This window comes from Dasypus novemcinctus, chromosome 26 (assembly GCF_030445035.2).
Source record: "Dasypus novemcinctus isolate mDasNov1 chromosome 26, mDasNov1.1.hap2, whole genome shotgun sequence".
NCBI lineage: Eukaryota > Metazoa > Chordata > Mammalia > Cingulata > Dasypodidae > Dasypus > Dasypus novemcinctus.
Window position 1 is genome coordinate 19904030 of NC_080698.1, and position 24940 is coordinate 19928969.

General features: G+C 36.1%; 1 protein-coding gene across 9 annotated transcripts in view; it reads right to left on the bottom strand.

Annotated features, from left to right (window-relative positions):
• The window catches only part of CFAP20DC (CFAP20 domain containing), a 341279-nt gene that overhangs the window by 233111 nt on the left and 83228 nt on the right, over positions 1-24940 (bottom strand). For all 9 annotated transcript variants that reach the window (XM_058288694.2, XM_058288692.2, XM_058288689.2 and 6 more), the window contains exon 5: positions 297-411. In XM_058288694.2, coding sequence (XP_058144677.1) covers positions 297-411 — 115 coding nt within the window. The remainder of the gene's footprint in view (positions 1-296; positions 412-24940) is intronic.

The following is a 24940-nucleotide window of genomic DNA, read 5'->3' on the forward strand; positions in this document are numbered from 1 at the left end:
AAGAGATGTAAACTCCCACCTTCCATTTTTTTGCTCATGCTGCTCCTTCTGCTTAGAATGTGCTAACAGCATTTTTTATTTCTACTATGGTTCCCATCCAGTTTTGGTAAAATAATTACATTATCTTACCCAATAGATTTTAAGCTCTTTCAAGATAGGGAAAGAAAGAAGGTGAATTTTATTCATTTTTGTGTCACTATTGTACTTAATAAAGTGTCTTACACACAGAGTAGGGCAGTAATTAATATTTGATGAATTAAATGTAATATTTTAAGGAACAATCATGGGACACTTACAATTTTGCGCTTGATCATAAAGAGAGGGATTTTTGCATGAAGAGGGGTTGAGGATAGTTCTTTATGGACAGTTGATAAATACAATCTTCTTTTGATGTTCCCTAAATCAGTAATTCTGAAAAAAGAGAGAGGAGAAAAGAGAGAAAGATTCTCATCAGTTTAATAACCATTTATTAGTATAATCATCAGAATGATATAATTTATTATATAGACGCATTCCAATGGGGAATCAAACACATAACTTAGGAATTGCCTTTTTCTCTCAAAAATTAATACAATTTCTTCTTAAAATCAAATTGCCCACAAGCCTGAATGTATAAATTCACTTAATATGCTAATTTATTTCAGTACTCTACACTAGATTTCCACAGTCCTCTGGCCTATGAAAAAATTCAATTTGTATGAACTGAGAATTTGCTAGCCTTTAATAAGCATGCTTGTTCCAGTCCCTTAAGCTTGTGTTATCTTGGAACACATTGTCACCTACTAAATAGGAAAACATTATGGGCTTCTTTCTCTAAAAATGCACGTGTCATTTTATATAGGCTCTTTGTCTGCTTAGAGACAGGCACAAAACACTGACTGTCGGTTTCACTTCCTAAGCACATATCTTTGAACCAGAATTATAATACACAAGTCTACTGCTCACCATTCGGGTCAACTCGCAGTGATACCAAGGACATTGAATGTGAACATCTTTAATAGATTTAGACCACAGCCATGATCACAGAGATTAGGTTTGCTACAAATTGATAGAGGTTCATTTTTATGTTCTGCTTCCACTAGGTCTCAGAGGTAACACAATAGGTTTAAAAATCTTCAAACCTGTCTCAGGCTGCTGTATGTTAGAACTGACGCTTCCTTAAAGACTGTCTTTTTATCTGAAAATAACGATTAACTTTCTTCTATTTTTAGCAACTTCGTTTAGATGTATTTTATTGCTAATTTTCTAGTCAGCAATCTCCCAAAGAGACAACATTTCATTCAAACACACTGCTGCCAATATTTACAGTGTAATTGACTATTTTAAAAATCAACATAGCCTTTTCTATAGCTCTTTTTTGCCTCCTCCTTCCCACTTACTAATTTTATTATTCAGATCTTGCTGTGGAAAAACTATCATTGAACAATGTTAAAAATAAGTACACTAGAAATCAGTGAGATGATTTCAGAGTATGCCCTGAAGTTTTGCCTGTTCTTGAACTTATAAATGGAATGCTGTAAAACACACTTTTTAGCAACTGGCTTTTTCACCTAACATAATATTTTTGAGAGTCATCCATGTAGTAGCATGGATCAAGATTTCCTCTTTTCTTTTTTTGGAACTATGCCACAATTTATCCATTTTCCTATTGATAGGCATTTGGGTTGTCTCCAGTTTTTTATTCTTCTGAATAAAATAACTATGAACATTCTAGCAGAGTTTTCTTGTAGACATATTTTTTCATTCTCTTGACAAACAACTAGGAATGGGATTCCTAGATCATTGGGGCAGGTATATGTATAACTTTATAAAAACAGTTCTCCAAAGTGGGTGAACCAATTCTATACATTCACCAGCAATGCATGAGAGTTCCAGTGATTCCACATCTTCACCAACATTTGGTGCTATCAGTCTTTCTAACCTTAGCTGATGCTCATGGGTATGGAAATGGATATCACTATGATTTTATTTGCATTTCTCTTATGACTAATAATACGAAGTACCTTTACAAGTGCTTACTGGTATATTTTCTATGAAATATGTTAAATCTTTTGCTCAATTTCTTATTGACTTCTTTCTTTTTAGTTATTGAATTGTTAAGAGTTCTTTGTATGACATGTCCTTTGTCAGACAAATGCAATATGAGTATTTTTTGCCTATTTTCTTAATAGTGTATTTTTTTAAAAAACATTTAATTTGGAAATAATTTCGAACTTGGAGAAAAGTTTCAAAAATTATTAAACAGAAGACTCATACCCTTTATCCAAATGTGTCAATTACTTAATAATGTCTTTTGATTAGCATAAGTTTTTAAATTGTGAAGCCCAGTTTATTATTATTTATGTTTAGCACTTTCTGTGACCTTAGGAGTCCTTATATAAATCAATGTTGCAAAAGTACTTTCCTATGTTTCCTTCTAGACCTCTATAGTTTGTTTTTACATTTGGTCTATGATCTATCTAAATAAATTATACATGTTTATCCCAGTATCATTTGTTAGAGACTTTCCTTTCCTTACTGAAATGTCTTGGTATATCTATGAAAATCAACTGACTATATATGTGTGAACCTATTTCTGGACTGATGTCTATTCTTACATCAATATCACAGGGCCCGGATAACTTTATAGTAAAGCTTAGAACCGGTAAAGCAACTTTTACAATGCTGTTTGTGTTCATGGATTATTTGGCCTTTGCTTTTCCATATGGATTTTAGAATTTGCTTACCATTATTAAAAAAAGAAGTTGAGAGCTTAATTTGTATTGTGTTGATTCTATATATCAATTTGAAGAGAACAATAATGGGCTTCTAATCCACTAACATGATATATCTTTCCATTTATTTAGGACTTCTTTAGCTTCTCTCACAATGTTTTAGAGTTTTCATTTTATAAGTCTTGAAAGACTTTCATTAAATTAATATTTTGTTTTTTGGCATTGTTGAAAATGAATTTTAAAATTTCATTTTCCAGTTGTTTACTACTAGTACTACAGAAATATAATTGATTTTTGAATATTGACCTTGTTTCCTGTGACCTTGCTTAATTCATTCATGAGATCTAGTAGTTGTTTTATAAATTCCTGAGAATTTTCTTCATAATTTGTAAATTCCTGAGAATGTTCTTCATAAACAATAATATCTTCAGTGAATAGAGACTATTTTCTTTCTGTTTTTTTTCTGGTGTTTATGCCTTTTATTTCTTTTTCTTGCATTATTGCACTGGTTAGAATCTCCAGTACATATTGAATAGACATGAATAGACCTGATGAGTGTAGGCAGCCTTACTTCATAACTGACCACAGGAGGAAAGTGTTCACTATTTCCCTATTAAGTCTGATGCTATATATATAAGGTATTTGTAGATTCCCTTTATCAGATTGAGAAGGTTCTCTTTTATTCCTAGTATTTTGAGAGTTTTAAAAATCATGAATAGGTGTAGAATTTTGTCACATGCTTTTTCTGCATCGATTGGGATGATATCATTGCTATTTTCCTTTATTCTGTTAATATATGTTGAATTATACTGGTTGATTTTTTAATGTGAAACCAACCTTGCAATCTTGGGGTAAATTTCAATTGGTGATTGGCTAATATTTGTTAAAGATTTTTGCATCTATGTTCATGAGAAACATTGGTCTTTAATTTTCTTGTAATATATAGGTTTTGATAATAAAGTTAAGCTAAGTCCATAAAATGATTTGGGAAGTGTTTCTTCTTCCTCCATGGTCTGAGTTTATTAAAAATGGTATTAGTTCTCCCTTAATGGTTTATAGAACTATCTAAAAACTATCTATAGTAACTATATAAAATTATCTAAGTCTGGAGTTCTCTTTGTGGGAAGGTTTTTGAGTACATATTCAATTTCTTTAATAGAACACAGGGCTATTAAGGTTTCTAATATTTCTCATTTCAGTTTTGGTAACCTGTGTTTTTCAAGGAATTTGTCCTTTTCATATAAAATTATTAGATTTATTGCCACCCATATTATCCCCTTTATTACCTATTTAACATCAGTAAGATATATAGTGGTATCCCCTATCTCATTCCTGGCATTGGTAATTTCTGCCTTTGCTATTTTTTTTTACTAATCACTCCCGCCATGATTTATCAATTTTATCTTTTCAAAGACCCACATTTTGGCTTTGTTAAATCCCCACAATTTTTGTTTTCCATTTTATTGATTCCAGATTTTAACTTAATTATTTTTTTTAAATAAAATTTTATTGAGGCATATCATTCATACATGAACATACATAAACAATAAGTGTATATTAAAAGTTGTGAACTTACAAAATAAACATTCATATCATCACACAGAGCTCACATACATCACCCCACCACCAAAACTTTGCATTGTTATGAAACATGTGTTACAAACTATGAAATAGCATTGTTGAACTCTTACTACTAACTATAGCTCATATCTTACTTTGGTGTATTTTCCCCCAAACCCACCCAATTATTAACAGTGTATATTAGTATCAAACATTTGTTGTAGTTCAGGGGGAACATTCTTATATTTGTTCTGTTAACCACAGTTCTCATTCCACCACTGGATTCCCTATGTCACACAGCCCCATGTTTTGTACTATCCATTCAAAGGATACAGTCAGGGGCTCTCATTTTCATCACAGAGTTGTGCTGTCATCACTTCAGTCAGTTTCAGAACATTTTTATTACTCCAAAGAGAAAAATCCCATACTCCATTAGACCTACTATAGCTGTCTCTTAACACTTATGCAATATCTTCTTTGCCACTGCTGCAAAAACATTACAATATTACTGTTAACTATCACCCATAAGTTACAATAGTTGTAATTTTCCTGTATATCACCATATTCTTTTTTTTTTGTTGTTGTTACTTTATTTTTATTTATTATTTTTTGTTTATTTTAAAGAAACTTTAGATAGCATAAATGTTATATAAAAAACATAGGGGATTCCCATATGCCCTACTCCATCCCCCTCCCACACTTTCCCACATTAACAACATCCTTCATTAGTGTGGTACATTTGTTACAGTTGATGAACACATATTGAAGCATTGCCACAAACTGTGGATTATAGTTTATATTATAGTTTACACTCTGTCCCACACAATTTTGTAAGTTATGACAAAATATATAATGGCCTGTATCTGTCATTGCTTCTTTTGCAGAACAATTCCAATGCCCCAAAAATGCCCCCATATCACACCTATTTTTCCCTCTCCTTCCCCTAAGAACCTCTGCTGGCCACTGCCTTTACATCAATGATAAAAGTTCTTCCATTGCTATAATAACAATAGTCTATAGTAGAATAAATAGTAGTCTACTTTAGTCCATTGTTCATTCCTCAGTCTTGAGGATTTGGGGATGGTGATGCCCACTCCACGTCTAATTGAGAGGGACCTTAGATCCCATGGGGCAGATGGATGGAACTATCTTGCTTGCAGTTGTAGACTTTCTCTGCTCCTTGGGATGAGTGTTGTCCAACATCATCACCTTGTTAACTGTCCTGGGTGAGCTCAGTGAACTGGAGAGTAGGTGTTGCAACTCTGCTGAGATTCAGAGCCCAAATAGCACATGGAAGGACGAAAGATTTAAGTTTCTTGGACAAACACCTATCAAGTATAATACTAACTATAGCTGACAGGGAGCTGTACAGAACATATATCCAGGGGGCATCGTAATGATTGGATATACTCATAGTGGCAACAATTAAAAACCACAGCAGGGGGGGTACTGGGTTCCTGGCCAGTGGTGCTCTGTCGCGGTCCCTAGGGGAGCAGCGACAGTCTCCCAGGTACAGCGGCGGGGACCTGGAGGGAGTGAGGGTTCAACAGTGAGCCCCTGATGCTAATGACTATGCTTGTGAGCTGATAAACCTAAAATAAGAACAAGGCCTAGAGCAACATTGTGCCTGGGAATTTCCTCCTGTCAGCCTTCATGTTACTCAAATGTGGCCAGTCTCGAAGCCAAACTCAGCATGTAAATGCAATGCCTTCCCTCCAGCGTGGGACATGACACCCGGGGACGAGCCTCCCTGGCAACGAGGGACCACTATCAAATACTAACTGATGATGCAACTGGAAAAGGACCTTATATGGAAGGTTCAATGCGGATCAGCAGAATATCCATGTCTACATAAAATAACATGACTTTAAAATGCTGTTTGACCTAAAGTAAGGGGGAAATGGAAAGGAGAAATGAGTTTATATGGCTACGAGTTTCTAAAAAAGAGTCTGGAGGCTGGCAGAAGGATTGCCCTCATGCACAACTGAGCAGAGTCAGAGAGACAGATAAAGCAGATACAACCCCCAGATATTGGTTCCTTTGAAGGCTAAAGAGACCCATGAGAGTTATGGCCATGGCCGATGGGGTTAACTACCAGGGCAGATGGCCCCTCATTGGAAATGGTGTTTATGTGTGATGAATCTGGACTCAGATGGGATCTCCCTTCATAAGACTTTCATGCTAATGTGCTGGAGGTGCAGTTAACGTTGGGATTTAAGATATATTTAGGGGATTTGAATCTCTGGACTGACAATGTGATAGCCAGGTCCTGAGCCTCAACAGACTCCAGCACCTACAATCTGATTTATTGGACTTACCACACTCAGCTAAGATGGAGTTGAAGAAGGACAATCACCACACCATGGAGCCTAGAGTGATTACAACTGAAAATGGGAGGATTGCATCCAGCATCCATGTGGAATTTGAGCCTCCTCTTGACATAGAGGTGCAATGGACACAACCAATCCAATGTCCACATAGAAGAGGTGGTATTGGATTGAGAAAAGTGGACATGGTGGACGATGGGTATGGGGAAAGGCAGGAAGAGATGAGAGGTGGAGGTGTCTTTGGGACATGGAGCTGCCCTGGATGGTGCTTCAGAGGCAATCACCGGACATTGTAAATCCTCACAGGGCCCACTGGATGGAATGGAGGAGAGTATGGGCCATGATGTGGACCATTGACTATGAGGTGCAGAGGTGCCCAAAGATGTACTTACCAAATCCAATGGATGTGTCATGATGATGGGAACGAGTGTTTTGGGGGGGAGGGGGGGGTGGGGGAGTGGGGTTGAATGGGACCTCACATATATATTTTTGATGTAATATTATTACAAAGTCAATAAAAAAAAAATACTAACTATAGGCTCAAAGAAGGGGCAGAAGAGGCATGTGCAGGGAAACCGCAAAGGGGTTCAACTCTGTCACACTGGGGAGCATAAATTCCAAGGTGAGGTTCACTAGCAGGGCGAAAATCTCCTGAGCTGTCTGCTCTGCCTATATTGTCTAGATGTCTGTAGAGTCCTCAGGAGCCCTGCTATTAGAGGCAATACTTACTTTGGCAGTCAACGAGATCCTGCTGAGATGTGCATAAGTTCAACCTCTGGAATGACCTCTTGACTCACTTTGAAATCTCTTAGCCTTAAGAACTCATTTGTATTTACCAATTCCCACTTATGGTCAAAGTCTTTTTCTAAGTACATTGCTTGTATTGCTAGTTGGTGCTTGGTAGTAATCTTTTGGTGCCAGGGAGGCTCATCCCCGGGAGTCAAGCCCCATGCTGAGGGGAAGGTAGTGTATTTATATGCTGAGTTTGGCTTAGAGGCCACATTTGAGCAACAAGGAGGCTTTCAGAAGGTAACTTAGGCAATACATAATACTACGTTAAGTTTCAATTTCACCAGAAAAGTTTCATAAGTACAATCATCAGTAGCAATGGTCTGGTGCAATGGGCTGTCCTCCTTCACTAGGCCCTGCCCCTGTACTTGGGGGATTTTCCTGCCGACCCATTAGAGAATGTAACAGAACTTCCCAGAATGGGAATTGGATATTCTTTTGGTTATTGTGTGGATCTCCACCCTCTGTGACAATACCCCATGAACAATTGAACACATTCAATGGCTTAGAGGCATGCTGCAGATGAACCCCTCCCCTGCATCCCCCAATCACTGATACCCTGCACCAATGTTCTTTCTATCACAGTTGTGACCCTTCCATGATCCAAAACCTCTCCAAATATGAAGCCAAGAAAATAACCAAAAATAAATAAATAAATGAAATAATTTTAAAAATAACATAAAATACAAAAAAAATTTTAACTTTTAAATATAAAACTTCTGTAGATAGTATGTCTTTCATCATTGTAAGATCTGTTGCCATGTACATACAGAGACATTTTCTTTCGTATATTCCCCCAGTGTCATATTTTGTTTTCATTTTATTGTCAAAGAAGCTTTAGGTTACAGAAAAGGCATGTAGAGAATATAGGGGATTTCCATATACCCAATGCCCTTCCCCTTTTCTTCTCTGCTCTATTAATAACATTTTACATGCGGATGGAGCATTTGTTACAACTTATGTACAAACACTGAAGTATTGCTAGTAACCATGGTCAATGGTTTACATTATGATTTACATTCTGGACCGTATACTTTTATGAATTTTGACAAAATTTAAAATGGCCTGTATCCATTATTGGAAGATCATACACAACAATTCTAATGTCCTAAAAATGCCCTCTGTTCCCACTTCATAAAAGAACAGTCTTATATTTAAACTGTTAACCACAATCTTCACCCACCACCAAAATCACCGTTATACAGTCCCTACTTTATTCTCTAGTTTCCTTTCAATTGACATTTACATTCAAAGACTACCCCATTCAGCCACAATCTCAATTATAAATCAGCAGTGTCATTTATACTCTTTATAACATGTTACCATCAACTAAATACATTTCCACATGTTTAAAATAAACCTTACTAAAAATTCTACATACACTGAGCATTAGCTCACATTCTCAACCCACAATCTATCTTCTAGTAACTTATACTCTAGAGTTTACCTTGTGTGTTTACTCAAAGTATTTAGCTCATATTAAACCATACAATATTTGTCCTTTTGTCTGGCTTATTTCAATCATGGTTCATCCATGTGGTCATATGCATCTGATTTCATTTCTCCTTAACAGAGGAATAGTATTCCATTGAACGTATATACCACATTTTGTTTAGCTATTCATCAGTTGATAGACACTTAGGCTGGCTCCATATTTTAGCAATTGTGAATAATGCTGCTATGAACATCACTGTGCAAATGACACAGGCCTTACTTTCAGTTCTTCTGAATATATTCCTAGTAATGTGATTACTGGATCATATGGTGGTTATATATTCAGCTTCTTGAGGTACTGCCAAACTGTCCTTCACAGAGACTGCACCATAGTACATTCCCACCAACAATGAAGGAGTATTCCTGTTTCTCCACATCCTCTCTAGTGTTTGTAGTTTTCTGTTTCATTTTTATTTTTTGATGATGGCCATTCAATAAGGTGTGAAATGATATCTCATTGTAGTTTTGAGTTACAGTTCCCTAACAGCTAGTGATTTTGAACATTTTTTTCATGTTTTTTTTTTTTGCCATTTGCATTTCCTCTTTGGAGAAATATCTGTTCAAGTTTGTGTTCACTTTTTTTTTCAATTTTTTTTTATTGAGTATATCATTCATACATGAGCACACATAAATAAGTGTAAAGATTTTTGGCCCACTTGTTAATTGGTTTGCTGATCTTTTTATTGTTCAGTTGTATGATTTGTTTTTACAACATGGATCTCAAACCCTTTTTGGATATTGGTTTCCAAATATTTTCTCCCATTGGGTAGGCTGCCTTTTTACTTTCTTGACAAAGTCTTTTGATGAATTGAAGTGTTTAATTTTGAAGAGGTCATATTTATTTATTATTTTCTTTCATTTGTGGGTTTGGGGGTAAGGTTTAAGAAACTACTGTCTACCACAACATCATGAAGATGTTTCACTACAATTTCTTCTAGAAGATTTATGGTTGTAGCTTTTATATTTAGGTCTTGATCCATTTTGAGTTAATTTTTGTGTAAGGTGTGAGATATGGGTACTCTTTCTTTCTTTTGGATATGGGTATCCAGTTCTCCCAGCACCATTTGTTGAACAGACTATTCTGGCCCAACTTGGTAGGCTGGACTGCCTTGTCAAAAATCTCTTGAGGGTCTATTTCTGAGTTCTCAATTCAGTTCCAATGGTCAATATATCTACCTTTATGCCATTATCATGGTGTTTTTACACTGTAGCTAAGTAATATACTTTAAAGTCAGGAAGCGAGAGTCCTTCAACTTCGTTCTCATTTTAAAGAAAATTTTGGCTATTTGGAGTCCCTTCCCCTTTAAATATATTTGATAGTTGGCTTTTTCATTTCTGCAAAAAAGGCTGTTGGGATTTTATTGTGATTGCATTGAATCAGTATATCAGTTTGGGCAAATAGACATCTTAACTATATTTCGCCTTCCAATCCATGAGCATGGAATGTCCTTCCATTTATTTAGGTCTTCTTTGCTTTCCTTTACACCCTTGGTTAAGTTTATTCCTAAAATTTGATTCTTCTAGTTGCTATTATAAACAGATTTTTTTTTTTCTGGCTTCCTCCTTAGATTGCTTATCAGTAGTATATAGAAACACTACTAAATTTTGCATATTAATCTTGTATCTCTCCATCTCTTAGGTCTAGTTCATTTAATATATTGTTTAAACTCTCATTTCCCTATTTATTCTCTGTCCAGATGTTCTATCAAATGCTGATGGTGGTGTATTGATGTCTTCAACTATTATTGTAGAGACTTCTATTTTTCCCTTCAGTTTTGCCAGTGTATGCCTCTATCTTGGAGCACCCAGGTTAGGAGTATAATATTTATTATAGTTATTTTTTCTTTGTGAACTGTACCTTTTGTTAATACATAATGACCTTTGTCATTTCTTACAACAGTTTTTCATTTTAAATCTATTTTGTCTGGTATTAGTATCACTACTCCAGCTCTTTTTTGATTACTATTTGTGGGGAATATCTTTCTCCAACCTTTCACTTTCAACTTGGTGTGTCCTTATGTCTTAAGTGAGTCTTCTGTAGACAGCTTATAGAGGGTTCATATTTTTTTAATCCATTTTGTCAAGTCTATGTCTTTTGATTGGGGAATTTAATCCATTAATTTCAATGTTATTATTGTAAACACTTTACTTACTTTGTAAATTTTATATCTTGGATTCCTGTTGTCATATCTTACTATTATTTTCTTACCCTTTAAGTTACCCCTACTAATAAACCATAATGAAAACTATGAATTGGATAGCAACTCATAGTTTTCATTATGGTTTTCTTAGTCTCTCTCTCCCTCATCCTCCCAGCAGTTGCACAGCACTTTCCTGGTCTGCAGTGCCCCAAAGCAGTCCCTCAGATAGCTCTTCGCTCTTCTTCCATTGTTTTTGTAAGAGAGTTCTTAATTATTTTTCTATTTATTTTAGGTTCAATTCCCCCCCCCACCCCACTTCTTAGAATGGAAAGTTTGATCATTAATTAAGCATTTAAAGCTATAAAATTCTGTCTAAGCATTATAGTAACTATATCCCACCTATTTTGATATGTTGAAATTTTTCCAATTTCCCTTATGATTTCTTTTTCATATTTTGGGTTACTTAGAGGCATGCTATTTACTTTCTAAATATTGAAGTATTTTCTATATATAATATTGCTATTGAATTTTAATTTAATCCCATTATGGTTGATAACATACCCTGTAAAGTCTTCCATTTTAAAAAATTTAATGAGACTTACAAATGACCCAGCATATGGAATTGGAGAGTGGGCTGGAGCAGGGATGTGGGAAGTAGTCTTGATGTACTTGAATTTGATTTTTATTCCTTGTTAATGCTAATGTTTTTTAAACTTTAATAACTATTCTTCCTTAAATCTACTAAATATAATCATCTTCTCTATTATCATCTATTAATCTTTATGGCATTTCATCATATTCCTGGGCAACTTTAGCACCTGAATCACAATTTTACTCTTCTGCTGTCATTCTGGGTGATTTAAATATCCACACAGAGAGATTTAATCTAAACATGTAACTTTTCCATTATGACAACCAAAACCTTTATTCTGTTTTAGCACCTTCATGAACATCACAGGAACAGTTTGACTTCAAGAGCTCCTACTCAAATTTCCCTCCTGATTCATTAATTCATTCAATTAACATTTAGTCAACGCCTTAGTAGAACAATACAAGGCATGGTAGTTTAGAGTGGATACACCCCAGGAAAACATGTTCTTAAGACTAATCCATTCCCATGGGTGTGAACCCATCATAAGTGAGAACTTTTGATAAGGTTACTTCAGTTAAGGTGTGACCCACCCCTGTCAATATGGATCTTAACCCTATTACTGGAGTCCTTTATAAGTGGAATTAAATTCAGACACAGAGAGAAAAAGCCAGAGGGAGCAGCCAGAAGCTGAACATCAACAGAACCGAGAAGAAAAGGGAGAGATCAGGATACACCACCACGTGCCTTGTCATATTACAAGCTAAGGACCAGAGCTCACCAGCAGCCAGCCCCAGAATGCCACATTCTTTGGGCCTCGATGATGCCTTGGTTTGCAATTTTTCCTAACCTCAACAATGTGAGCAAATAAATTTCCATTGTTTAACCTGAGTCATTCATGGTATTTTCTTGAGCAGTCAAGAAAACCAAAACAGAAGGTATTGGGGATACAGAAATGCTAAGATGTAGAAATCATAGTCTACTGTGAGAAGAAAAAAGATTATTCTTAAGTGGTTGTTTATAGCAGTTTTCAAGTATATTATCTTATTAACAAACAATCCATCAATGTAGATAGTAGATTCGTTTTCCGTTTTGCAGATGGTGAAACTAGTCAGGAACTTAAGCAAGCAAGTAGTCTAAGGTTATAAAACTAGTTGGAAGAAGACGCAGGTGTTAAAATAGTTTCTTTGAACTTAAAGCTCACTATCATTTCTGTCATGCAATTGTATGGCTGCTGTTTCATTCGTTCAGTGTATGCTGAGTGATGACTATTTATTAGACTCTATGGTAGGTGCAGTGGACACCACATTGACAAGGGTGTCTGGATTTCTAGCTTCACAAAAATTATGCTGTGGTCAGAACCAGTGCCAAAAAATTGCAATGCAATATTTGGCTGATGAAAACCATCTGTCTTTTCACAGCTCTCCCTTTCTCACTCCTTTAGAACCTCTTCCTACTCCATTCTGGATTCCATTCTGGATCCAGTCTCCCAAAAGGTCACAAATTTGTGCCTTCTGCCCATGATGCCATGCAAAGACTCCTGAAAAGATGATCACCAAGTTAGCAACACTGGAGTGTTGTCTGCTGGAATGTGGTAATTGATGTTAAAAGAAAAATACCTATCAAGAAGCAGAAGGTTGTTTGGCTTGGTATATAATCAGAACAAGTGATTTATCAGGCTAAGGCAGTCTACTGAATACACTCCCAAAAGAAAACATAATATTTTTTATTTAAAATATCTTTTTTATTAAACATTTTCTACATGGTAGCAGAGTACTAAGAAATCTATATGCATTATCTCTTGTAATCGTTCCATAAATCCTACAGGAAATCTACTATTATTATCAATTCCATTTTACAAATGAGGGAATTAAAGCTTTGTAAAAGTAGGGGGCTTAGCAAAGTCAAATATCTAGCACTGCCAGATTTGAACTCAGATCTAATTTATTTCAGTGTGGAAAGCATTCTTAACCACATGCTTTCTTTCTTTTGAGGCTGGTGGGTCTTATAAACATGTCCATAGTAAGATGATGTTTGCTTCTGCAAACAAAGGTATTTAATATCCGATGGCTAAGACTGCTACCCTGCACTGTTTGAATGGGCATAGCTCATGTTTGCTTCCCTTGCTTTTTTTAAATGCTTACCTTCTGTTTTAGTTTGCCAAAGGGCTACTGATGCAAATTACCAGAAATGTGTTGGCTTTTATAAAGAGTATTTATTTGGAGTAAAAGCTTACAGTTTCAAGGCCATGAAAAGTCCAACTCAAGGCACAATAAGAGAGGTGCTTTCTCACCAAAGTCAGCTGGCTATTATGTGTTGAAACAGGTGATCTCTGCCTGGTCTTTCCTACCCCTCCAAACTTCCTCTCTGGCTCAGCTACTCCACTTTCTTTCCAATTTCAGAAGCAAGCTAGCATTGGGCTTGTCTTTTCCTATATCAGTCTTGGCAGTAAGTTATTAGGCATGTAGCAGGGCTGGTCTCCTCTTGAGCTGCTCTGTGGGTTCAGCCTCTTGGGGCTTCATCCTTAAGCAATCCTCTCTGTTAAACAGCAGGATCAAACATGGTGGTTCCCTTTTTCCTACTCTTGTCTATGTGAGTCTGTTTTTATTAGACCCAGCAAGGGGGCGGGGATGCAACCTGAGTCACACCTCACTGTCATAGTCCAATAAAAAGCCCTACAGCAATCTTAACAGGTAATCTAATCAAAGGCCTCTCAAATGAATTTAATGCAATTAAAGGGTATCACACCCAGAGGAACAGATTATTTACAAACATGACTGTTCTCTTTTTGGGATTTCATAAAATAATCTTAATCTGCCACACCAATTTACCAACTCTAAGTTTTCTTCCCATTGACATACTCTTCCTTTAGATATGTAAAAAATTTCTGATCCAAGAATTGTTGACCTTACAATTAACAGCTTAGAGGGTAATCTTATTTCCCTCACTTCCATGTTCTTCCTGGACACCTCACTACCTCACTGTAGGTCTCATATATTTACTTACCGGCCTCTCAGTTATTAATAAGTGAGGACTCTCAAGAATCACTGATTGCTCCCTATCCTGAACATAGGTGCTCCACCAATCCAATTAGCTGTCCCATTCTGTCAAAGTCACTTTCTTAGAAGGTTCTGTATTTCTTCCTTTGGTTTCCTACAGCCATTAACTAGTTCAGGTCATTTGCTGCTGGAAATAGTTTTTCTTATTGGTCTCTTCACTTCCAATCTTTTATCTCTCAGTCCATTCTTCATGTGGTCACAGCTGAATATTATCCCTTGGCTTGTATTAACCTTTGACATCGTGCAGTCTATGGAATAAAGTCTAAGTGCCTTCTCTTCTTATTCAAGTACCTTCCAAAATCTGTCCCTTATCTACCACTCTGCTTATGTCAAATCTCCTGTAACAGAGCATCTGAACTGCTGTAAGAAGCAAAGATTGGAATTGCAAAATAAAGCCAGAGATGGTTGTTGGGAATCTTAACATGAGATACTAAGAAGAAACCATTATAAAAGAATAGGAAAAGGAAAGAGCAACATCTAGATTCCTACAATATACCAGAACCTATACATCATTGCACCAATGTTATTTCATTTATTCCTCACAACTCCTTGAATTAGAAATATTCACATTTTACCAATGTAGTGAGGAGCTCAGAGAAGAGACATTATGACTGGGAAGGTAAGGTGAGTAGCAAGCAAGCAATCCATTCTCTCCCTTTACTAAAGGGCATTTCATAAAAGAAGGATAATCTGCCAATGTTTTGTGTAAAATGTCCTCCTGGCATATATACTCAAGGTATTTATTAGGAGAAAGAGCCCTTTTTATTGTGGTAATACATGTATAACAAATTTTGCCATTTTAACCATTTTCATGTGTAATTCAGTGGCATATGGAATGCTTTTTTTAGGACGTACCTGATCTGTCTAGGGCTGCTTATGGTAAACAAACCTAGACTCTCCCTGGAACATGTCACGTAAGCTATAAATGTAGAACATGGATGAAATATCTCCCTTTGGGTGAGTGATACACCCTCAGGTATTGCTTAGAGAACTCATCTGCTAAATCTGGGGCAAAGGGCATTTATTATCTTTTTAATTTTTAAAAAAGATTTATTTACTTATTCCCCCCCCCCCCGCCCCATTGTTTGCACTTGCTGTCTGCTTGTCTTCTCTTTAGGAGGCTTGGTTGTGTCTCTTTGTTGTGTTATCTTGTTGTATGATCTTGTTGCATCAGCTCGCCATGCCTGCCCGTCATGCCAGCTCGCCTTCTCCAGGAGGCCCCAGGAACTGAACCTGGACTTCCTATGTGGTAGGCTGGAACTCAATTGCTTGAGCTACATTCAGTTCCCCCAAAGTGCATTTAGAAATGATTGGACAGCTGCCCTGGCAGTTCTGGTCCTATTTTTTGCTTCACTTGTGCCTCATGACTTGAAATTATTGATACCCATGAAATATTAATAAAGCTTAGTAAAAACTGATATCTCTGATTCTTGTGAGTCTGTTTGACAATTGATCTTTTGTGCTATCATATATACCTACTTGGTTGTGTCATAATGCACCCCTAAAACAGTCTGAAAGGATATATGTGCAAGCAGATTTTGAGAGGTGATCCCACAAAGCAGGAATAAGGGAGCAGGGAGATTAAGAGAGCAAAGGAGGAAAAGCCAACAGAAAGATGCATTATCAAGGACACTGCTATAGGCTATAGGGGTTCCATTCCACCAAGGCTACTGGAGAAATGAGGAGAGTATCTTGGGAACATCTATCCACTGACTTCCACGGCCCAATGGTTAAGGGTTGCCTCTTTTCTGTGGGTGAGTTCACACAGCATCAAAATAGTGCACTTGATATATTACACTGTCCAGCAAGCTTGCACCAAATGGTCAACTGGAGTTGCAGCTGGAATTGGAGTCAAGCCGAGGGATGTAACATGAGGCACCAGTGGCATGGTTGGAACTTTGACAAAAGCAGCATGCTCACTGCTATTTAAACATACCCTATACTTTTGTATTTTCTGCCTTTGTTTATTCATGTCCCTTGGAAATTCCCTTCTCTCATTATGCCAACTAAAATTATATTAATCCATCACAGTTTGAGTTGAAATGCCACCTCCTTCTTGAAAACTTCCACAATCTCCAAATTAAAAGTAATCACATCTTTCCTTGCCCTACTAAAGCATGTTTTTTTGACCTCTATTTACTTTTTCTTCATTCCCCTTTTGTGTTCTAGGTCAGTAACTAGCGTCTACTTTATGGGCCACAAACTGATGCAAATATGTAAATCTCTGCCTTTGCTTTCAAGGGTGAATAACCTGCAATCCCATATACTTCCAGTTTTATCACTTGCTAGTAATATTCTCATTGAATTGTAAAGGGATACTGGAATAAGGTATTCCAGAGCCCACTACTGGAGTTTAAAGCAGTCTCTTAATTCTGAATTAATTCCACAAAGAAGTCTGAGTCCTGAAAGGCTTGGCAAACTGCAAAGTTCCTAGTGTGCATGTTGACAATTAGAAGAAGAGGGAATTTTTGCCATTTGGAGAAGGACAATTTATTACAAATTTATGATCATTGTAGTCTTGAGTTGGTTGTAGTTTTCATATAATGCTATTTTTATTTTTATTATTTTTACTGATAAATTATTATTAATCACTATCATTTGGAGAATATGCTATAATGGCTAAAAGCCATAATTTTTAAAAAAGATTAAATTTCTTCCCCGCTCCCCCCCCTCCCCCCGTTGTTTGCGCTTGCTGTCTGCTCGTTGTGTGCCCATCTTCTTTTTACTTTTAAGGAGGGACTGGGAACCAAACTTGGGACCTCACATGTGGGAGGGAGGCATCCAATTGCTTGAGCCACCACCACTCCCTGCTTGTGGCTCTTGTGTTTCTTCACTGCATCATCTCAGTTGCATCATCTTGTTGCACCAGCTCGCCATGCAGGCCTGTGATAACAGTTCGCTGTCTTGCTCGTCTTCTTTAGGAGGCACCAGGAATGGAACCTGGGACCTCCCATGTGGTAGGTGGGTGCCCAACTGCTTGAGCCACATCCACTTCCCTAAAAGCCATAATTGTAAAGCCAGATTTTCTGGGTTTGAATCCTGGCTTCTCCGCTTATGAGCTGCCTGACACCAGGCAAGTTACTTAACCTCTTATGCCTCAATTTCCATAAAGAATGTGGAAAAAGATAGGACTGCAAAGTGAATACATGAAAATTACTAAGAACAGTTCCTGGCACATGATAACACCTACATAAGTACTAACTATAATCAACTTGGGAGTTTGTGGATTGTTAGTGAGGCATGCATATTTTTGCCTTTAATTTTCTATTACCTAAAGTTCGAATGGGCCCACACATGCCTACATAATCCTGTACCATCATCCTGGTCTCTATGGAAAGTGGGAGCGGTTAGGGCTGTGGGCCATGACATTTCATCCTGCTGTAGCGAGTCTTGGTAAAAAAAACTTGGTGTTACTGTTGTGGGCTGTTGTCTACAAACCTGACTCTTCTATTAGACTGTAAGCTTGCTATAACCATATCCTGGTTATCAGAGTTCTCTCACAGAGTAGTAGGTTCAGAGCTTTGGAGTTAATTGTTAAATATTTGCTACCTACCTTTGTTGAAGTGATACTGGAGTCATGTGTGTGTTCACTACCTACTCAGTGTCAAACATCTAAGTAGATACCGGGGATATCGCAGTGAATAAAACAAAGTCCCCACCCTCATGAAGTCTATATTTTGGTAGGGGGGAATAGCAACAAATACATACACAAGTACACATATCATGTGTCTACTCTTAGTAATGGCTATGAAAAAAAAAATGAAGCCTAGCAAGGTGATAGAGATTAAGGGCAGGAAGTACTACTTTACAAAAGGTAGGGAAGGTCTCCCAGATAAGGCACTATTTGAGGAAAGAGTTAAATTAAGTGAAGGAAGGAGCCAAAAAAAAAATTCATTCTCTGCAAGAGAGGAGCTTGAAAGGTAATCTAACAAACATTATAGTGGTGGGCTCCCACGGCTGTATAACTTGATGGGAACCACACAGTGGGTATGTGGCATTAGCTTTGCCTCATGCAGGTCAGGTTTTGGTTTACTCAAAATAGTTCTTGGCTAAATGTGACCATTATGGTTCTGATCTCTGGAAGAATTTCTTAATGACCCTGTGCCCAGCTTAGGACATAGGTATTAGGACTAAGCCACTCATATGGTGACAAGAACTTACTCTACTGTCTTTTCAAAAGTAAATACACAAACCTTTCCTATTTCATAATCAAGAACAGTTGATTTTGGGGGATGGGGAACAAGATCATGTGCTAAGCTTAAATGGTTCTGAAAGCAAGATGAATTCTTACTTTAAAAAATTAAAATTAGTCATTCATGAGAGAGAGAATATAAATGCTTATGTGTGACTACTTAAAAGCTTCATTATGCTTGTGTGCTTTTTTGGGGACAATTTAGTTGCTGTAAGGAAAGCTGCTTGTAAAACAGCTCTTTACTTGTAATACAGGCTTGATTTTCACCATCTAAAACCTCCTGTGACCTAACAAAGCAGAAAAAGACAAACAACACTGGCATTACTTCTCTTGTACTTAAAGATATATATATTTTTAAAAACCATATGTGAGTTAATACATTTTTATGTCCATAAATGAGCATTCATAGTTAAGGGTCAGCAATGTGATAGAAAAAGTAATGTGACCATGTTGAGAAAAAATGCAGTAGTCAACAGGAAAATCAACCTCATTTATAATAATATTCTAGTGATCTGCAGGTGTATAACTCTCCCAGCTATGGTCATTAACGGCATTCATTTCAAACTTAACATTTACATTTGCAAACCATTTGAAAGTAAAATTACTTTTCAATTCAATTTTCTCAATTTGCTTTTATATTTTCATCTCTGATTGACAATTTTTTTCACAATGGCAACCTCCATGAGAATTTGAGTAAATGGCAGCAACCATCCAAAAGTATAGATAAACTCATCTGTTCAGATTACCTATTCACTTTTCTCCTGTATGTATAATCGTTTACAACCATTTGTAAATGTTCACTTCAGGTTAGAATGAACTTGCAAAAACTGATGTCAGATTTCTGATGATTTGATTCATTTGTTAGAATCACTTGTTCTTAAAGCCAAAATCATTTTTTATTTTCATGATCTGAAAATTACCAAATTTGAATGCACATTTTCAGTGATGTTGCCTATTAACTCTAGGTATAATTAAAAGGAAATAATTTCTTCCATTACTAGAAACTGTAGCATTGATCTGGAGAAAGTGGCCATGGTAGTTGCTGAAGAGAGGGAGAGGGAAGAAGAGATGAGATGTGGCAGCATTTTCGGAACTTGGAGTTGTCCTAAATGATATTGCAGGGACAGATATTGGACATTATATATCCTTCCATAACCCACTGAATGTACTGGGGGAGAGTGTAAACTACTACGTAAACTATAATCCATGCGGTGCAGGAGTGCTCCAAAATGTATTCACCAAATGCAATGAATGTGCCACAATAGTGAGAGAGGTTGTTGATGTGGGAGGAGTGGGTGGGTGGGGTTAGGGGTATGTGGGAACCTCTTATATTTTTTAATGTAACATTTTTTGTGATCTATGTATCTTTAAAAAAAAGAGAGACAATTTAGTAAAATAAAATAAAACAGGAAACAGCGAGATGGCAACTTGTATCTCTAAATATGTGCAATGGTTTTTAGGCATACAGATAATATGACTGAGTATTAAAATTTAAAAGCCTTTAGAGGAGATTCCATGACCAACCTCCCACCCCCCAAATGCATTCCAATACTTCACTATTACTATGGGGAATTTTATGCCATTACATTTTCCTGGATTCTTTCTGCTGAAATTTAAGTTCATTGAAGATTCTTTTGTCCTTAATAGAGAAGAGTAGTAATTCTGAACTTAAGACTCTTTCCTAGGCTTATCAAAACACAACGTAGCCCTTGTTTTGTTTTTATTTCTAACATTCATTACAATGCACATTTCACACACGATTTTAAATTAATACTTGTTGCTCTTAGAACCTTTCTCCAAACACCATTTGACTCTCCCTTTTAGAAAGAGCTTTATTGAGGTATAATTTACATGGCATAAAATTAATCCATTTTCAGGGTATAATTCAAATATTTTTAGTACATGTAAAGAGTTAGGCAGCCATTACCAGAATCCAGTTGTAGAACACTTCTATCACCCCAAAAGATCTTTCGTGCATTTACAATCAGTCCCCACTCTCACAGCCAGCTCTAGGCAAACTCTAATCTCCTTTTGGTCTATAAAATTATGCCTTGTCTGGGTATTTCATCTAAATGGAATAGAAAATATGAAGTCTTTTGCATCTGGCTTCTTTCACTTAGTATATAATATTTTTGAGGTTCATCCATGTTGTAGCATGTATCAGTACTCCATTATTTTTTTTTTTTTAGGAGGTACCAGGAAATGAACCTACAACCTCATACATGGGAAGCAGGCACTCAACCACAAAGCTACATATGCTCCCCAAAGAGGGTTGGTTTTTTCGTTTGTTTGTTTTTAGGTGGTACCAAGGATCAAACCTGGGACCTCGTATATGGGAAGCAGGCAGTCAGTCACTTGAGCTACATCTGCTCCCCTCCATTACTTTTTATTACAAAATAGTATTTCAGCTGATGGCTATGTCACATTTTTTTTTAATCCATTCACCCGTCAATGGAGCTGTAGATTCTTCCAAGGTTTGGCTATTATGAAAAAACTATGGAGACTCCTTTACAAGTCTTTGTGTGGACATATGTTTTCATTTTCTTAGGCAGATATCTAGGGATAGAATTTTTGGGCCATATGTTTACCTTTTGCTTAACTATTTATGAAACTGCTTTCCAATATGCTGGACTATTTCACATTCCACTAGTGAAGTATGAAAGATCTAGTTTCTCCACATTTTCACCAACACCTGGCATTGTCCATTGTCTGTCTTTTTTATTATAGCCATTTTAGTGGGTATGAAGTGGCACCCTGTTGTAGCTTTAATTTGCATTTCTCTAATGACAAATATTGATAATATTTTTACGTGCTTTTCATCATTTGTCCATCTTCTTTGGTGAACTGCCTATTCAGATCTTTTTACTCATTTTTAAATTGGGTGATATGTTTTATTATTAAATCGTGAGAATTCTTTTGTTATAACATCTGGATGCAAGAACTTTATCATATACATGATTTTCAAATAATTTCAACAGTCTGTAGTTCGTGGGGTGGGGGAGGGATGGCAGCAGCACCAGGCTAAATCATCACAGGATTACTTCTTCCCAATGTTCAATTGTTTTCCTTGAATAAACACTTCTCAAAGTTACATGCCTTAGATTGATTCCCAGAGTCCTGAAATGGTTGTTATTGACCATTTGTTTAATTTAAGTATTGCTTTTGGGGGAGAGGATGTGCTGAGTTCCTCAGGACTCCACCAATTTGGAAGTACTATCACACATCATTTTAATCTCTGTTTGTTTTATTTTCCAATTCTGCACTCAAATCACAAGAATATATGTGGTCCCAGAAAGGATGAATGTGGCTCCAGAGCCCTTGGAAAATAAAATAAACTAAAAATGGTCTAAGGCCCACTAGCTTGTCACAAAGAAACTTAAAAATAAGAGCCATCTTTCTTACTGGTCCCTCCTGAATTTTTAGAAGAATCTTTTATAATTGGTAAAAAGTAATGCATGTTTTAGAAAATTTGGAAAACATGGAAAAGAAAGAATACTAAACACTGACAAAATCATTCAAATCTTATCACTCACCACTAACAATTTGGGCTGTTTCCTTACTTTTTTTTTTTTTTTTGGTCTCTGCAAGTATATCACATTTGAATCCTTCATTTGTTACAAAATATTGCCAACCTAAGACTAGACTATAATGAACATATCCCATTTGTATTCAATATACTACTTTCTGTGATTATAATCCTTATATACAAATCTTGGCAGGTATTTCTGATTATTTTCTTAGGAACGATTACTGGAGGTAGAATTGCTCTGTCAAATGGTATGGACAGTTTGAAACCTCTTAAAACATACTATTCAATTGTTTCCTAGAAAGCTTCTACCAATTTAAGCTCCAAACAGTAGAAAAAATGAGATGAGTACCTATCTCACTACTCATATCTTTGCTAATTTAATAAGGGGCAAAAAACCCCATTCATCTACCTTTTTCATTTCTTTGACACTGACATTTTACATTTCACATGATCTTCATCTATGAAATACTGTTCATCCCTCTACCCATTCTTCTAAAAGTATCATAAAGGCTTTTCCCCCCCTCTAAGGTTTTGCAACATCCATCCAGCAAGAATAGTACTATGAATTGCTAATTTACCAAAGAAGACAGAGGCTCAGAAGAGTTAAACTGCTGAAGATCATACAACTAACTAATAAGTGGTGGAACTAGGATTCTAACCTAGATTTTATCACACTCCCAAACTTATGATTTTCCCATTATGCTTCTGTTTCTATAGGTTAAATAATCCAGAAGAATTAAATTACATGTTTTCTTCTTAAATTCTAGAGAATAGAAAAACATAAAGAGCTTTTTGGGGGAGATGGCAGTGTAAAATTGCTTTTTAATTATGACATTTAAATAGTGATATACCTCAATAAAGTGGTTTTTAAAAAAAACATTGTGGTGATTTTGGGCTCTGGAGGAAATAGTAGTGGATACAAATCTCAGATGTATCACTTCTAGTGTTGGACCTTGGTCAATTTACTTATTCTGTCTGAGTTTCCTTAGTTGTAACTGGAGATAAAAATAATATTTACTTCCTTGAGACATAAGAATAAAGTTATTTTTTATGATTTAATTCCTGCCATATAGTGAATGTTCAAATATTAGCTGCCGACTTTTTAATTTATGCATAACTAAATAGATTAAATAAACTTTTAAAATTATTTTTAAAATGTTCCTAAATATATTTCAAATATACCAGTACAATAAAATGGAAGTTGTTCAGCATGTAGGTAGTTGTAGGCTGTGTAAAATAAAATGACCACTATCTAAAAGCATCTATTAAATTTCTAAGTCTGTTCTACAAAATTATTTTTTTCCTTCCAAAGAACATAATTTGAGTTTTTATATTTTCAGTGAAATATTTTAATCAAAATAGCAAGAAAGTCACCATGCTCCTGAAATGTACAGGTTCTTTAATGATAAAGCATCACTGGGAGCTAGTCAATGTTTGAATATTTCAAATTTCAGTAATGCCAGAAGAGTGCAAGGATATCAATTTTAATTTAGATGGTACAAGTCTAAGCACATTCACTTGCCTGCCAAATTCTGTTACCATACATTTTTAAAGAAGGCAAGAGAGCAAGACTACTATATCTAGACCAAAGAGTAGACCTGCATTCTTGTCCCAGTTCTGCCATTATTTAGTCCCTGAGACCATTAGCAAGTCAATGAATTTTATTTAGCCTCAGTTCTCCACTTGTGAATTTCTAAGTACTATAATTCTGAGGTTTTTTTGGCCTCCAAGACAGAGGTTACTTTTTCATAGGGCTTTGTTGCCTGTGTTTGAAAGATTTGGCAAATGTAATTTAGTGGAATTATTTTTAATTGATTGGTGGAATATAAATACCATAACAAGTTTAAGTGAGTACAATTTTTTTTTTAAAAGAGCATTACATGGTATAGACAAAGGAGCCCTTGGTGTCAATGAGCTATTACTGGATGTCAATGAAAATTTTGAAGGAAGACTTTTATTTGCTCCATAAAAACAATGAGAACTCTGGCAAAAAATTGTCAGAATCAATTTTTTCAGAAGTTTGGAAATTAACCAAAGGCTTGCATTAATCTGGGAAGTATATATTCAAGAATAAATGGCTGAATCTCACTAAGAACAATGAGCTTTATGATATTTTAACTTGGCCTATTCCCATCCTCTTCCAACCAGCTCTGCTGTAGCCCTGAAAACCAAGAGCATGTAATCACAATGAAAACCAGCATCCTGGAAGCTACCAGAGTAGAGAAAACACAGTTGAAGCTCCTTCAAAGCTTCACTCTCAGAGAAATGCCATTATTTCACCTATCTGGGATAACTGGATATCATGCAAAAGAATGAAGTTGGACCTCTATCACACATTATATCCAAAAATTAATTACAAATGGATCAGACTTAAATTACCAAGAGCTGAAATGAGAAAACTTCAAAGAAAGCATAGGAGTAAATCTTTGTAACTTTGGATTAGGTAATAATTTCTTAGACATGACAGATAAAGCATAAGCAACAATAGAGAATAAATTTCACTTCATCAAAATTGAAAACTTTTGTGCTTCAAAGGATAGTATCAG